This window comes from Seriola aureovittata, chromosome 12, assembly GCF_021018895.1.
Source record: "Seriola aureovittata isolate HTS-2021-v1 ecotype China chromosome 12, ASM2101889v1, whole genome shotgun sequence".
In the NCBI taxonomy this organism is placed as follows: Eukaryota; Metazoa; Chordata; class Actinopteri; order Carangiformes; family Carangidae; genus Seriola; species Seriola aureovittata.
The window spans coordinates 7,722,478-7,737,865 of NC_079375.1; the positions used below are offsets into that span (position 1 = coordinate 7,722,478).

Sequence of the window (15,388 nt, forward strand, 5' to 3'; positions counted from 1 at the left end):
CGCTGACAAAGGCTGCAACTAACAAATACTAATATCAATAAATCTGTCAATTGTTTTATTTATGATAATATGTAAAATTTTATAGCGCGCTTCTTAAAACCCAAGTCACAAAGTGCTTCATGCAAGGCAGCCAATCAAAATTATAAACTCATTCAATTTTGTGAGAAAACAGATTAAATTAATTTAAGTAACGTAGGATGCGAGAAATAAAAATTATAAAGAAATAAGCAGTTTAAGAAAATAATGGCTTTATCATCAGTTTCCAGGGCCAAGGTGATGTTTAGAAATCGCTTGTTTTGTCAGATCAATAGTCCAAAACCCAAAGATATTCAGTTTACATTTTTGACTGATCAATTCAGAACTACAATGTGTTGATCAGCAGCTTGTGGATGTTTAGATTTTTTAGATTTTTAACACAGCCTGATACATTGGTGTAATGTGTGTGTTGGTGTGCATCTGTCAGCCCATTTTAAATACATAGATGGTGTATCATGTGTGTTGACGGCACATCTAAGTAAATATTCGTGAACCTGTTTTGCACGATGTAGATTAATGCCGCGCGTTTGTTCTCGATCTCAGGTGGCGAAAGACGTGTCGGTGCGTTTGCACAACGAGCTGGAGAGCGTGGAGGACAAACGCAGCAGAGCCGAGGATGAGAACGAGCTGCTCAGACAGAAGATCATCGAGGTGGAGATCTCCAAACAGGCGCTGCACAACGAGCTGGAGAGGACCAAAGAGGTAAGGGGATGATAGGGCTCAGATGCTGGTTATTACAGTGTTGTTTCAGGTCACCGCCGCACGTTTGTTCTCATGCACACTAAGCCATGTTTTTTATCTCACTGAACGGTGATTGTTTAGTGCACATTGGAAACGAACCCATTAAAGGAATCCAAGAAATGCACTTATGTTTAAACAAAAGTGCCTCTGTTGATGTAAAAATAACCCAGATCATAGAATTTGTTCTGAGCTTGTGTTAAATGTATGAGGATAACGGTATTAAAGTCGAGAGGGTCATCAGTAAAGCAGCGAAAAATTACTGTAGCAGTGGACGTAATTATAGTTAATTGAATTTTGTCGCCTTTAATGCATGCCCAATAATGCATGTTTGACATTCAAATGAATGCCGATCAGCAGCCTGATCAGCAGGGTCATTGCGGTGAATAATCCCATCAATTGCTTAACCGCTTCCCGACAGCCCCTTCAAAACAACTGCTTTGTGCAGTGATGCACAGACTGATCTGAGCAACCTCAGTTGACAGGCATGTGAATTTTAACAACTTATTTATTCAGGGAAATCACTATTTTAACTACAGGTAAATTAGATGTGTGCTCATTTGGAAGCTGCCCAGTGCTTCCTCAACACTGCTGATATTCAGATACTGCTACAGCACTACTCAATACTACCTGAAGTTGCAGCCACCCCTCCCCCCTCACAGCTCAGGTGTTTTCACAAACTCCAGGCCAAAAATGGAAATTCGGTATCTGTGAAAGAAAGATGTTCAGCAGCTTCTTCCAGACTCCTTCCTCAAGGCCAATCTAAATCAGCCAGTTCAAACCTGGTGTTTCATAGTTTTCAAGCTGTGTAAACAGTCGTCTGTCTGAGCCTCAAGCTGTCGTTGCTGGGGTTTGACTCCCTTTACTTACAGGCTGATGTCACAGTCACTACGTGTTAAATAGGCTTGTCATATGTTGTCATTCTCAGGATGAAAGGCTGCTCTGAAATGCAATCATTTGGCATCTTAGTGGCACAAAATATAATCCAGGACAGTTTTATGAAAAAAAAAAGAAAAAAAAGAAAAAGTTTTACAGAATTTTGAATAGTTTGGGTATTTTGAAGGTTTTTATCACTGTATGAATAGATGGAGGAGCGTGTCAGTGCTACAGGGATATAAGAGCAATGGAGCTTCAGCGCTGTCAAAAAATATGTGTGTATGTACATCGACAAGGAGATCATTTTTAAGTTTTTCTTTTTATTGTTTGGAGGAATATGTTTTGGCACTTCAGTTCCCGTCGTCTTTTGGATCACATGTATGAGCTGCTTTTTTCATTCTGTTTAATCTGCACTGTAATCATAGAAGATATACCTGTTGTTTTAAGAACCAAAAACCATCTCAGTGTAGTTTTACATCTCCTCTCTCAGACTTCTCTCTGGAGCTCCAGTAACAACAGGTCGGTGAGCCAATCAGAAGAGAGGAGGCTCTGAGCATCTCTTCTGATTGGCTAATTGTTTTCTGAGTGATCAATAAAAATAAAGCAGATTTCAGGTAAACACAAATCCTGCAAGGTTGGATGGTGGGTCCAGGTCGGCGGCGTTAGGATCATGGCTGAGAGACTGCTTTATTTGTGACATCACAAAGTTCCAGAAGTCCTGACTTAATATAGAACCTAGAGCTGCTTTATAATCAAACAGCACATGAACATCTACCTTTATACAATATGGGACCTTTAAATTAATGCATAAAGAGGACTGGAAGTTTTTTTCAGCCCTACTTTAGAGTTCAGACTTTTATCTATGGAGTTTTGTGTCACTATTACTCTCATGTGGAGAGAATATTTGCTTTGATCGAAGTGGAGTGAGGTCTTCTCACAGGTAATAAGATGAGCGGAGGCTATTCTCGGTGCTGCTCAGGTTCAGCTACTTAGACAAATTGATTTTGACAACAGCAGGTAACATGACGTCTGGCAACAAAGAGAAAGTAGGCTAATACCCGACCAGTCAGAATGGAGACGGGGGCTTTCTCTTGGCAACTGGATGACACCATTTCTCTCCTTACTGTCGTCATGTGCGCCACAGCGTCTCCATACAGACTGTCTGTGTCTGTTGTGTGTCTCTGTCTGCTCTCCAAACCTTTTTTTTTACTCTTTGAAAATCTATATTCTAAAGCCGTAATTGTTGATGCTGGCAACATTGTTGTTTTCAAAGGCGACTTATCAGCACCTGACCAAGCCGCATGTGCTGGGACGAAGACAGAAAATCTATGTCTAGTCTGGATGTGCTAATGCAGCAAATACAAACTCCGGTTTTTGTCGTTGTCGCTTTGCACTGGTGGCTTTCTGAGAGGAAATAACTGGTGCACAGTATGACTGAAGTGAGGGGACACTGCACATGAGGGGTTTCTCTAATTTGAACAGCAGTTATATCTTTGGTGTTGGCGGGATTGTGGCACATGCGGCCACAGAATGACACAGGCTTTCTTGTACACACAGACGTAGTGGAGGGAGTAGGAGACAGGCCGAGGTGGCGGCTGCTCAAAATGATTGCAGTTTTTTTTTTTTTTTTTTTTTTTTGGTGGTCCCCCGAGGTTTGCCCCAGAAAAACAAAAGCCATCTCTGAATCTGCACCTCGATATCATGTGACGCCATTTCTTTTTCTCCCCCTCCTCCCCAGAAGTGCTTACTTTATGATGTAGCAACCCAATATTTTCATTTTGTTGCATGGAATTTCTTTTTCCAGGATTTTTCCAGGACTTAAAAAGCATGTATTCATTTTTTAAAAGTCTTTAATTCCTGTGAAATTCATAATGCACAGCAGGAAGCCATTTATTCTTTGTTATTGTTGATAAAAAGGGATGATAATAGTGTTATTAACACGCTAAAAGCATTTAGTTTGGGATAAATGCAGTTGAATGAATCTCACAATCTGCCCTCTGCTCTTGGAGTTGCTCAGTCACAGAGATAAACATCAGGTACAGCGGAGAGAGGAGGAGCACGCTTGATGATAAGAATGTGGTTCAGCTGGACTGAAAGATTGTTCTTTTCCTTTTTCTGCTTTAATTAGAGCTTGTAAATTTTTGACCAAGGTGTAATGTAATTCAGTGAAAAGCACAAATTCCTCCACCTTCTTTTGTCTAAATGATCTTTATCACTAACATGTGAATACAAACAAGCTGCTGTAAGATTTCACAAGGAAACAAGGTGTTGTCACTTTCCCAGTTAGACAGTTATTTATTTATTTATTATGTCATGCACACACAAGTGCCCAACCCACATAGACTTATAAAAAATACCATTGCAGAGATGAAGTGATGCAGTGATGTCAGGCATGAACATGAACTTACATTACACTGCAAACAAAGATACTTGTCTTCTGTGCCAGGCTCTTCGATTACGATCAGCCACATAAAAGATTCCATTACTAAAACACGGATCAAGTTTAAAAGAAGAAAAAAATTCATGCAGAAGAACTTGCTGGAAATTAAAGACATTTTACTAAAATAAGTAGGTCTTAAATCATCATATAATGAGTATTAAACATGAAATAGACCTCATCTACAATCTCACATAAACCTGCCTGGTTTCATTAGCTAATGATAATGTGTATGAATGTAACTTTGACTTTTGGCTGAATTCTGCTCCGCCTAAAGCTCTACACTAAGCCTGAGCAATATGCAAAAAAATCATATGGTGATTACTTTGGCAGATATTGCGATATGCGTCAGGATATGTGATGATGATGTGATTTTTGTGGGGTCTTGTACCAAACAAGCATGTTCCTTTATGTCCGGAGGATCTGACTTGTAGGCCTGGGCGTCTCCGTAACACCACAGTGTTTCATTTATGCTCTTTTGTGACCTTTACCTTTATCAGCTCCTGTGATTTGCATACCAAATTTTTCCATAATGTGATTTCGATAATACGTCTATTAATTGTTCAGCCCTACTCTACACTGTAGTTGTTTTTCATCAGACCGTATGAGGATAATTTAGCTTTGAATCAAAGATCTTTCAGACGGACCCTCTTTCTTCGTACACCAGGAACAATTTGCAGTGAGAATCATGAATATTACACTGCAATCTGTTTTGAATGATAATTTAAGAAAAGAAATTCCTGTTTAACTTTTCTTTTTTTTTTGCCACAGTGGTAAAAGGGCAACTGACCTCAAATAATTTGAGCGTCTCTGGCCTTTAAAGCCCGTCTCCTCCTCCTGTCCCTGTGCCCGCTCCCTGCTATCAGAGGCTACACAGACTGACTCTGGCCTACAGATTGGCACCCCTGCACAGATTAATCCAACAAGAAGGCCTGTTATAAAACAGGCTGGCGTGTTTTCATACACTCTGATGGGAGGGGAGACGAGGAGAGGAAAAAGGCAGAGAGACAGACAGGGAGAATGCTGCAGCTCAGCAGCGCACAGCCCTGATATTAAACAGTTTAGCAGAGCTGGTTCACTGGACCTTCTGTTTGTTACAGTATTGGCCCGAGGAGCAAATTACTGCTGCTGCTTCTGTGTGGTCACTGCGACGGCGAGCAGCGACCGGTCCAGAGATTTTTCATTCCTGTGACATTTGAAGAAAGGCCCACTGATACGAGTAATGAAATGGAACTAATGAAACGTCAACGTGCATAACACGAGCATCAGGTGATTTATTAGTTGTTCCCGGTCCCCTGTGATAAACTCATCTTTCATTACGGCAAAATTCAAATCCTTTGTGCTCAGCTTTTCCTCCTCGGTGAGCAGCAGGTATGTCTCACATCAGGTTTCCTCTGCTGACATACAGAAGCATCTCATGACGACAATGAGCAGAAAAAAAAAAACCTACACATTATATAACACATTTTGAAAACGCCCATCCTAAATGGAGGAGCGAGGGTATTTTACTGCGCTAACCCATGTGAACGCCACAGTCTGCTTATGCTGGTAGGATTATACTGCGATTTGGTGTAGGTGTAATTGCACCATCACATACGGAGCGCTCTCATTTCACTGGCACCAGTCAGAACATTTATACATTAAAGTCGTTTTTCATTCACCCAAATTATCAGAAGCATATTTTCTCACGCCATGCAGACAGTTTTCATGAGGACTTCTGTAAAACGTGGTTTGGATAGAACTGTTCACGGTAAGGTCTGTGGATGATGACTGAGCAGACAGGACATCGTTTCTGGAAACCTACATTGTTACTGACATTTTTAAATGTCATTTTTTTGTGTAGGTACCACAAGTGAAACTCCATTCACTTCTGTCGTATTGTGGTGGAGGCAGAAATCTCAGATATAAGCATCTGAAAATCTACATATAATACTGCATGGCTGGTAGGACTGCAACTACAGATTATTTTCATTACTAATTAACATTTCTATTATTTTTGACTCTATAGAAGGTATGTAAAATAGAAAACTTCCCTTCAAAATTTCAAAATACACAACAAAACACAAACACTTGATCTTAAAACAGAGTTAGGCTGAAACAATTAGTTCACTTATCGATTAGTCTTTCGACCGAGAGTAATGTTTTGATAATTGATTCATCATTTTATACGCAAAAATTGTGAAAATAATGCTCAATACTTCCAGGATCTGGATGTAGCCATCCTCTGAACATTTAAAACATTAACTAGTGTTGTTGTCTTAATGAGAGTGTTGGTGGTATTTGCATTTTTGCACACATGTAAAAAAAATAGGAATCAACTGTCTTGAGTCTGTTGTTGCAGCGTGTCACTACTACAGAGGTTTGAGAGGGGAATGCCTGCATTGTTAATAAGTCGCATCAACAAAGCCTGAGTGAGAGTCACTGCAGACATCGTTTGTTTCATGTCGGAGCAGCCGCCGCCTCGTGCTCCTCTCCCTCACTCCTTCCACACAAGATCTCAGAAGAAATGTTGGCTTTGAAGAATCTCCCGATTCCTCCTCCTCCTCCTCCTCCTCTTCTCTTCTCTTCTCTTCTCTTCTCATCTCTTGCTTCTCACCTCTCCTTCATATCGTCCCCCCTCTCCTCTCCTCTGCTCTCCTCTGCTGTGCTTCCCTGTTGGAGGAGTGTGAAGGAATCTCATTGACCTATTTAATATCTTGTGTCTGACTGCACCAATGGGAAGGAGAGCAGGCGTGAGGAGAGGAGTAGCGTAGGGACTCTGCTGTAAGTTGAAATCTGCTGCAGTGACACACATCCATATAAAGCTTCTGCATTTACATAATGAACGGGAGAAAAAAAATATTTAGTACTGTTATTCAGGTAGAGACCGCATACTGTACCTTCAGCTCTGGTCATTGTCACGTGTTCAGTAAAGTGAAAAGATGAAAAGGTCAGACCTGTGTTGGGACAATATGAAAATGAACTGACAATATCATCAAAGCATCAATTGAAGAATATTCCCTGAAAAAGGAATATAATGTTTACATTTGATGACAGCAATATTTATAGAGGTCTTAAAATGTGCTGGATTTGAAAGAGGCCAAACCTGAATCATGTGGTCGTAAGGCATTTGGTAGCAGATGTTGCGACCCTATAGGCCGACACAAAGCAAATACGGAAATCATCAGTTCTGCAGTAAACCCTGGAGTAAAGTGTTATAATTCTGAAGCGGCGTCTTTTGAAGTTGAACCCTTGAAAAATGAAATTTCTCCTCCATGTGGACGGATTTTTTTGATGCAAACAAACATGTTCGGCAATAATAATCATAAAACATCCTGAAGCATTCGCTGTTGCAGCGATCAAAGACAATTTAAAGCGTTTCAAAAACACATTTGTACTCCTCTTAAATCTTCAGAAGTGACGACACCTGACTTGTGTTTTCGATTTATATTTTAAAGCAGTTTTATGTATGAAAGCTGACAAAATGCTACGTATATTTGGCTTGTTTGTAGAAAGCCAGCCAGGATATTTGTCTGTAAGTAGTAAAAATATGAAAACATGCTCAATTTCAGTAAATATATTCTCAGATTTAGTCGTGGTTTGTGAAAGCAAGAAACACCTGGGAGCTGCGTTCTGCTTGATCAACTTGCTTGTGGGACACGACTACTGCAAGTTCAGAGATGTTGCCACTTATATAGGTCTATTTGAGGTGATGTTTGTAGCTCAAAATAAGGAAAAAAAATTCTTATGAAGGCAAATGTAATCCAGCATCTTTGCTTCCCAATAATTATTTTTGGATTATCCATATTTGATATGCTGCAGAACGATGAATCATATCCAAAAAGGATCATGAAAATCACATTTATGGTGCCGTAGAAGCAACGCCAGACAGACCTTGAGGTGTTGCAGTGGACACCTAGCTGAGATATACTCTTTAGATGTGGTGGTCAAATGTAGTAAGAATACAGTTGAAAGAGCATACGGGAATTAAGACCAAAAAAACATCATCTCATCATCCCACAGTATGCTGCTCGGCTTAACCTAGATCTGAAAAAAGAGGAACATACACAGTTCCCATCCAGTGCTTCTCTTCTGCACTGTAACAAATGGTATTAGCAGTTATATTTAGGCAGGTTGACAGCAGCTTGGCAGGCTGTAACTCAGGCTGAGTCATTGTGTTTCTCACCTCTCCTCCAAACACAAGGAACAGACAGCGCATCAGAAAAACCCAGCTCCCAGTGGTAAGATGGGGGCCACAGCCCCCAGGGAAATAGTCCTCAACAGAAGTTGTTTATGACGACGCCAAAGGTTGTAAGAGTGCGAAGATGTTGATCTTGACGTCTGTTGTGAAGCTGAGTTATATTTGAGGAAGGATTTTGGAATCACCTCCAAGCCATTGGGATTCATGCCAATGGGGGAAAAGAGGAGGTACAACACGGGATCTGATTCCAATGAAGCTGAATTAATGAATATTTTTATATCAACAATGAATCAGATGACCATGTGTGATGTGAAAGGGGTCACTCATAGACAAACTCACAGATAATTATCACCCTACTCTGTAGATCCACTCAGCTCTACTTAGATTTATATGTCTCTTTTAGCAGCTGGCTGCTGCTTTTATTGAAAACCCCCCACTCTGATTGGACTTACATTCATCAGGCGGACAGAAACACGACCCTTAAAGGGCAGTTGTTTGCTAACACGCTAGCTATAACAATCATCTGAGGTGATATGTCAGGCGCAGAGACTGTATATAAAGATGGACGTAGCCTCTGTGACGTCACCCATAGGTTTCCGAAGAGCAGTACTGAAGCTCAGAGTGAGCTGCTCTGCTGTGCCTGACTCCGTCCAAACCCCGCTAATCCAAAAAGAAGGGAGGTGGGGCGTGTGTGGAGCCAAGACTTCGGTGCATGCTGGTTTATGGCGAGCATACGCTCACCCACCTGTCACTCAAAGCAGCACGCTTTCAATTATGCAGAAGTTTAAGACTTAATAGAATTTAAATGGTTGAGTTATATAGAAATTCACCCCCTATCCAGTTGCCACAAAGGGGGAAATTAGCTATAGAGACCAAACCTGGTTTTGTACCAGGCTTTAAACATGTTTATTTCTGCTTTAAAATCTGACATTGTAACAGGGGAGTTTATAGAGATTGACTTGCTTTTGGAGCCAGACTCAAGTGGTCATTCAAGGAACTGCAGTCTTTAGCCGCTGGCTTCATTTTTCAGCCTCGAAAGCTGCTGCTTGGTCAGGAGATGTGCGTCTGTCAGCTTTTTATGGATTTCCTCCGCCCCCTAGTGGCCTAAAAATAAATTAAAAAAATCAACGACTGTAGCTTTAAGTGGCCTGTATTGACGCGAGTTAACATTTTAAATAGGGCTTTGACTTATTATTATTTTCATTAGAGTTGCAATGAGAAGTCGATGAAATAATTAGCTAATCAACAGAAAATGTATCTGCAGCTAGTCTGATAATCCATTAATCGTTTTGTTCATTTATTCGAGCAAAAATGCCAGATATTTCCTGGCTCCATCTTCTTGTTTTTTTTTCTTCAATTATTATAGTAATGTAGTAATATACATCACTTGGGGTTGTGGGATAATGGGCATTATTTCTATATTTTTGGACATTTGAGAAAATATGATTAATTGATTAATTGAGAATTAATAATTGAGAATTAATCAATAGTAAAAATAATTAATATTTTATATTTAATTAATCAGATAAATACTTTGTCAAGTGATTGAGTAATGAGTTGTAAAATACTCAAAGTTTCATTATTCAAATTCAATTTACTGTAATATAAGACAAAGACTAAAATAACTTAAGGATTGATCAGTTTATCATCTAATCACTTAATCACTTATAATTAATGTTCTAGTGTCAGATGCCTGTACGTGAGCTGTGCTTGTGAACCATGTTGAATCTTGTCAGGAGGGTCCAGAAATCATCGCAGCATCCCTTCACTTCCAAACTCTGCCGATGTCAGCACCAGTTCCGACCTCTCCAAAATCATCCAAGCCCGGTCACATGTTCTCCATCAGCCCGCAGTTCTGTATGTCAGAAACTGTGTGTAACCCTGTTTATACATGAGACTACAGGGTGTGTGTGAGAGTGGAGTCAGTGAGTCAGTCACTGTAGCCCGACGGACTAAAGGAGTTCATGTGATGTGGCAGGGGTCAGAGACGGTCACAGTCACAGAGGGCTCGCCAACAGCAGCAGGGTGATACAGGGCTTCCTCGACAGAGAGGTGAAGTACAAGAGAGTAAGGTTTACACAGGATGTCTGTTTCAGTAAAACATCATCACAGTTGTCAGAAAAAATACATGCTATATACTGGATACGACATGGGCAATGAACTGTGCACAGAGTACTTAACTGTCAAGTACTGAGAGCTGGAAGTTATCATATGGGGCACATGCACAGCCATACGTTGTTTACTGGTGCTGCATAAACTGATCTTTTTGGACACTTGGGAGCAGAAATAAGCAGTAAACACAACACTGATGCAGTATAGTAGCACCTTTGAATTTGAAATGGCAAACCTGTTGGCGAACAGTAACCTATTTACAAATCAGAGCAACATTTTCATTCATTTGGAGTCGTGAAGCCCTGGAGTTTTGTCCATGTACATCCAATATTCACTCTCCTTCATCCGTCTTGGTAGGCATAAGGCACAGTTGGTTTTTAGACCTTTTTCTACCTGCTGAGATGATACTGGATCAACAGTGGCTTCCACCACGAGCGTCACCTTTCACGTAGAAGTAGTGATGCAATTCATTGTTAACCTGAAAATATAGATTTCATCTATATCTAATCTGTTATTTTCTACAACTCACAATGATTTCAACTTTATTTCAATTCGAGAGCACATAAGCTCGTTGATAAAGCACCGAGTTGTGCCTGGTCAAGCTTGCAGTATCCCTTTGCGTCTGCTGTCATATTCAGAGTGCTCTATTTTGGGCAATATACTGGTCTTGGAGGCTGCGTGAGAGAAATCCCCTGCGTATTTTCTTCATAAAGCAGATGCAGCAGCATGTATTAGACCCTATAGACAAGTTAGTGCTTCTGTTTGAAGTGAGCTGTGCTTGTTATAGAAGATAAGCAGAAGTGTAGGGCAGACAGAGGCTGGCAGTCTCAGCTCTCTGGGGTTGTATGTCGCATGCAAACAGTCATGATTAAATGATGACCCCAGCAATAAAGACAGAGACTTGCCTACACAGCTTGTTACACTCCAAAGCAAGACTTCATCAAAAGCTGCGACAGAGTGAATCTGATCCCTCCGGCATCCACCTCTTCCACTCGCTCCCAGTGGTTTTCATTTAACACAGACACTGATACAATGGCTGAGTGACTTTAAACGGCTCCAGAGGTTTCAAAACTTTCCATGTCCATGGATGTGTCATAAAATCAGTGTATTAATCCATCTAAAATAAATGTCTTGAGTAACAAAAGCAAAAATCTATGGGAAAATATCACTGATCATTTGCATTTACTCCTTTTATCCAAAGTGACTTACAAGCGAGGGACAACACTAAAGCTTCAGTGCATTAGGAGACTTTGAAGTAAGTTTTAAGTACTAAATCTATTCATTAAAGCAAAGTGCCATTAGATCAGGTAAAGAACTGCACCAAAAGTGCATAGTAAGTGCCAGTTAAGGTGTTAACGGTGTGAGGAGGGAAAGAGCTCTCAGAGGAGATGAGTCTCCAAGAGATTCTTGAAGATACAGAGGGACTCCTCTGCTCAGATTGTTCCACCATCAGGGAACCACACACGAGAACAGTCTGGACTGAGTTTGCCTCGTGTGCAGGGATGGCAATGCCAGGACGAGCCGAGAAGGAGCATAAATTTGTACGAAGAGCTGTCTCCAGCGGTGGAGAACAACACCGATGTTAACTGTCGACTGTATCACGTCTTTTCTTCTACTGAAGTTAGCATGCTAACCAGCTAGCCCCGGCCCATCTCGTCACTTTGCGATAATGACTCCAATCTGACGTAGCGCTGCACAGAGAGTGTGGCTTGTGGCAAACATACACTCACCCACCTGTCACTCAAAGCCGCACACCCATAATTATGCAGAACTTTAAGCCTTAATAAAATTGAGTGAGTTATATAAAAATTCACCCCTGTACAGTTGTCATGAAGGAGAGATCAAAACCATTTTTTGCTGTAAACAGGTTTATTTCTGCTGTAAAGTTGGGCATTTTAACATGGGAGTCTATGGGATTGACTCGCTTTTGGATCCAGCCTCAAGTGGCCACTCAGAGAAGTGCAGTTTTTGGTGCTTCTCTGTCGGCTTCCTTTTTCAGCCTCGGAGGTTGACGCTTGATTATAACCTTTTGTCTTGTAAACATGGCTGAAGCTTTGTTGGTCACCATCTGCCCTGATCGCCTCCCTGCAACTCTGGCACAGTTCATAAATGTAGCACTTCATTCATTAAACAAAAAACAGTTGCGTTTGAACATTTATTATTTAGTTAGATCCCTATAAGCCGCTGTGTTATAACAATAGCTGCGTTATAACATGGCCACTCTTCCATCCCATATCCCAGCCAGCGATTTTTGTGGTTTGTCAATACAACGTAATTGGGAAAACAATTTAGTCACATATAAACATGAGTTTTAGGAGACATGAGAGCAGCTGAAGATCCAGCTCAGTAAAAAAATGAATAAATAAAGTTTCGCAGCTCCAGAAAATCCACTTCAGCTTGTAGCTGTGCACCTGCTGTACAAACACAACCCCCTGATGTGGACCACCCTCTGGGTTAACAACAAGTCTCACGATCCTCTAGATTGCCGTGGGCCTCTTCTGCCACCTGAGCTCAGATTTTGTTATCTTTTACAACGCTCTGTGGCAGCTTGCTCGTCTGTTGGGATCTGATAATGACACAATATTTCAAATCTCACTTTCCTCCTTTATTGGCTCCCCTCCTACCCCTTTTCAAGCCACAAAGACGGCATGTGTGCAGAGGCGAAGGCCCCTCCTTCCTATTATCAACCTATTGTGAGCCATTCGACACACACAAGGGGACAGTGAAATACTGAGTGGCGGAAAGTGGCGCGGGGGTGAAGACGACCTCATTATCGGCCAGCTGGACAGCCCCGCCGTCCACTTGTGTTCCCCTTTTAAACCCTCATCCCCCATCCCACACCCTCCTCCGACCCTCCTCCCATCCACGCTCCAGTCACGAATGAGAATAACGAGAATCTGTTGTCTGGTTCCCATCAGTGAGCGGAGGAAACTTGGCTGGAGATCTCTGCAGAGCCACAGTCTATGATCATAGGATTATAAGGTTTTATTTATCTGTGGCTTATTAACAATAAACCCTTTCTTAATGGTCACAGACTGAAAACCCAGGCTCTTGAAAAACAGCTTGGCTCATGCTAATCAGAAATAGCAGAGGATGTTAGAAGTGGCTGCAGTCCCTTGCTATCATGACTGATGATTATCATGGGCTGAAGGACAATGAGCTGCTGATGAAGCCTTAATTAAAGCCTTGCAGCCATCTTGAGGAGGCTGTTTACAGAGACCATCAGATATAGCAGAGGCTAAACAAACTTACTGTGTTTTTCACTGTAACACTGGAATAATTCAGTGAATTCAATTGTTTGATATTTGTGATCCTACTAAGGTATTTGCCTGTGTCTACATTATCAATGCACAGGAAGCCCTGACAAACCCCCGTCTCTTATATGAGAAGGTCCTAAGTTCTAGCATTGCACCTTTTGTCTTTGCTTTTGCTTTTATGCATCTGCCATCCCTCCTTTCGCTCTCTTAATATCCTGTCACCTTTACAGTGTATCAAGATAAAGGCGAAAGAAAATACTCACATACTGAACAGATACATCTGGTTCATTTGAATGCAACCCTTGTAGCCAACATTGTAAAACAGGCGACATCTGATGACTTCAGATTTGTGGCAACCGACCGTACCTTTATCCATAATTTTACCTTCTTCTATGTCAAATCCAAAATGCAGAAGGTTTGAGGTCGTGATCATTTTGCAGAACAACTTGCTAGTTCCTCTGTTTTCCATTAAGGAAGAGAACAATAACCTTGTTTTGTGGTCAATAACCCAAGCAGCACATCTGAGTGATGGTGCATTTTACAAACAACTCCCACTGGAGTACAAAGCACAGCCTGTAACAGACACTTTAGGTCGAATGTGGTGTCCGGTTCCGTCAAAGACGTGAAGACTCCTCCTCACTAAGCTCCTCATTTGAGCTGTTCATGTTCCCCTCTGCTAGGCTGGTGTAGCAGCTGATCATGAACATCATGTATACAGAGAGAAATAAGCTGATGATGATGCAACTGTCTTTAACGCTTCGTTTAGCTCGCTTGCTGATAGCATCAACACACCCCTCTGCTCAGGACAGGTGCGAGTGTTACCTGTCAAAATTAAGGAAAAGGCTGAAAATCAATCAGCGCTCGAATGGATCAGCTGCCCAACAGTCAAACAGACTCTGTCATACTTATTAGATATATCATTTTTCTCCATGTTGGAGTGATAGTTTGAATTTTGAATGAATAGTGACGGCGCTAACGCAGACTGTTTCTTCAGTAAGATTCATTTTATTGGTTCGGGTCTTTTCATGGGATTTGTCGAGAACAACAAAGGAGATAAAGAGATTCGTGTTTAAGTCGCTTTGTAAAAATGAATGAATGTAAAGATGAGTTGACCGGCTTTATCCTTTAAGTCTCCTCTGTAAGAGAAACTGTTAATCTCAGCTGGACCAACTGGTTCAAGACAGGTTACGTTAAAATGAAAATAAAAGAGAGGATCCCTGTTCTTTACGTGTGAGCCGGTGATATCTGTTGTGGCAGGAACAGCATGGGAAATGCAGTATCTCTTTCTATTTGTGATTTGTCAGCATTATTTCGCCTGGGGGCTGCAGTCAAGTGTAGCTCTCCGATCTTATCCCTCTCCTCTGTACATCATGATGAGTGCAGAGCGACATTTGCCTCCCCTGCCCTCCCTGCATGGCTCCCTCTCTCTCTTATCTGTGCACATTACACACGACTGGCACGCCGCCAGTCTGTCGTCCCAGAATACTCGGCGGACCTGCTGAGGAGTTTTGCAGGCAGATGACATGGCAGCTCTTCCCTCCTCCTGGCCTGTCTGAGCCACAGTGTCATTTATAGCTGTTAGTGTTGCTCCACAAATGGGATGGCTCCTATGACACATTGATTTTTTTTTTTTTTTTTTTTTTTCTTTTTAGCCTCCTTTTAGACTCATGGGTATGAACTGTCATTGAGAGCGTGGGCTTTTTAGACGGCTTTGGATGACCTCCAGACAGAGCAGCAGAGTAAATGCGTTTC

General features: G+C 41.4%; 1 protein-coding gene across 6 annotated transcripts in view; it reads left to right on the top strand.

Annotated features, from left to right (window-relative positions):
- The window catches only part of LOC130178659 (microtubule cross-linking factor 1), a 72,824-nt gene that overhangs the window by 6,244 nt on the left and 51,192 nt on the right, over nt 1-15,388 (top strand). For all 6 annotated transcript variants that reach the window (XR_008829193.1, XM_056391082.1, XM_056391083.1 and 3 more), the window contains exon 3: nt 580-738. Coding sequence is in view for 5 of the 6 variants with exons in the window: in XM_056391082.1 (XP_056247057.1) it covers nt 580-738 (159 nt within the window). In the remaining variant the exon portion in view is untranslated. The remainder of the gene's footprint in view (nt 1-579; nt 739-15,388) is intronic.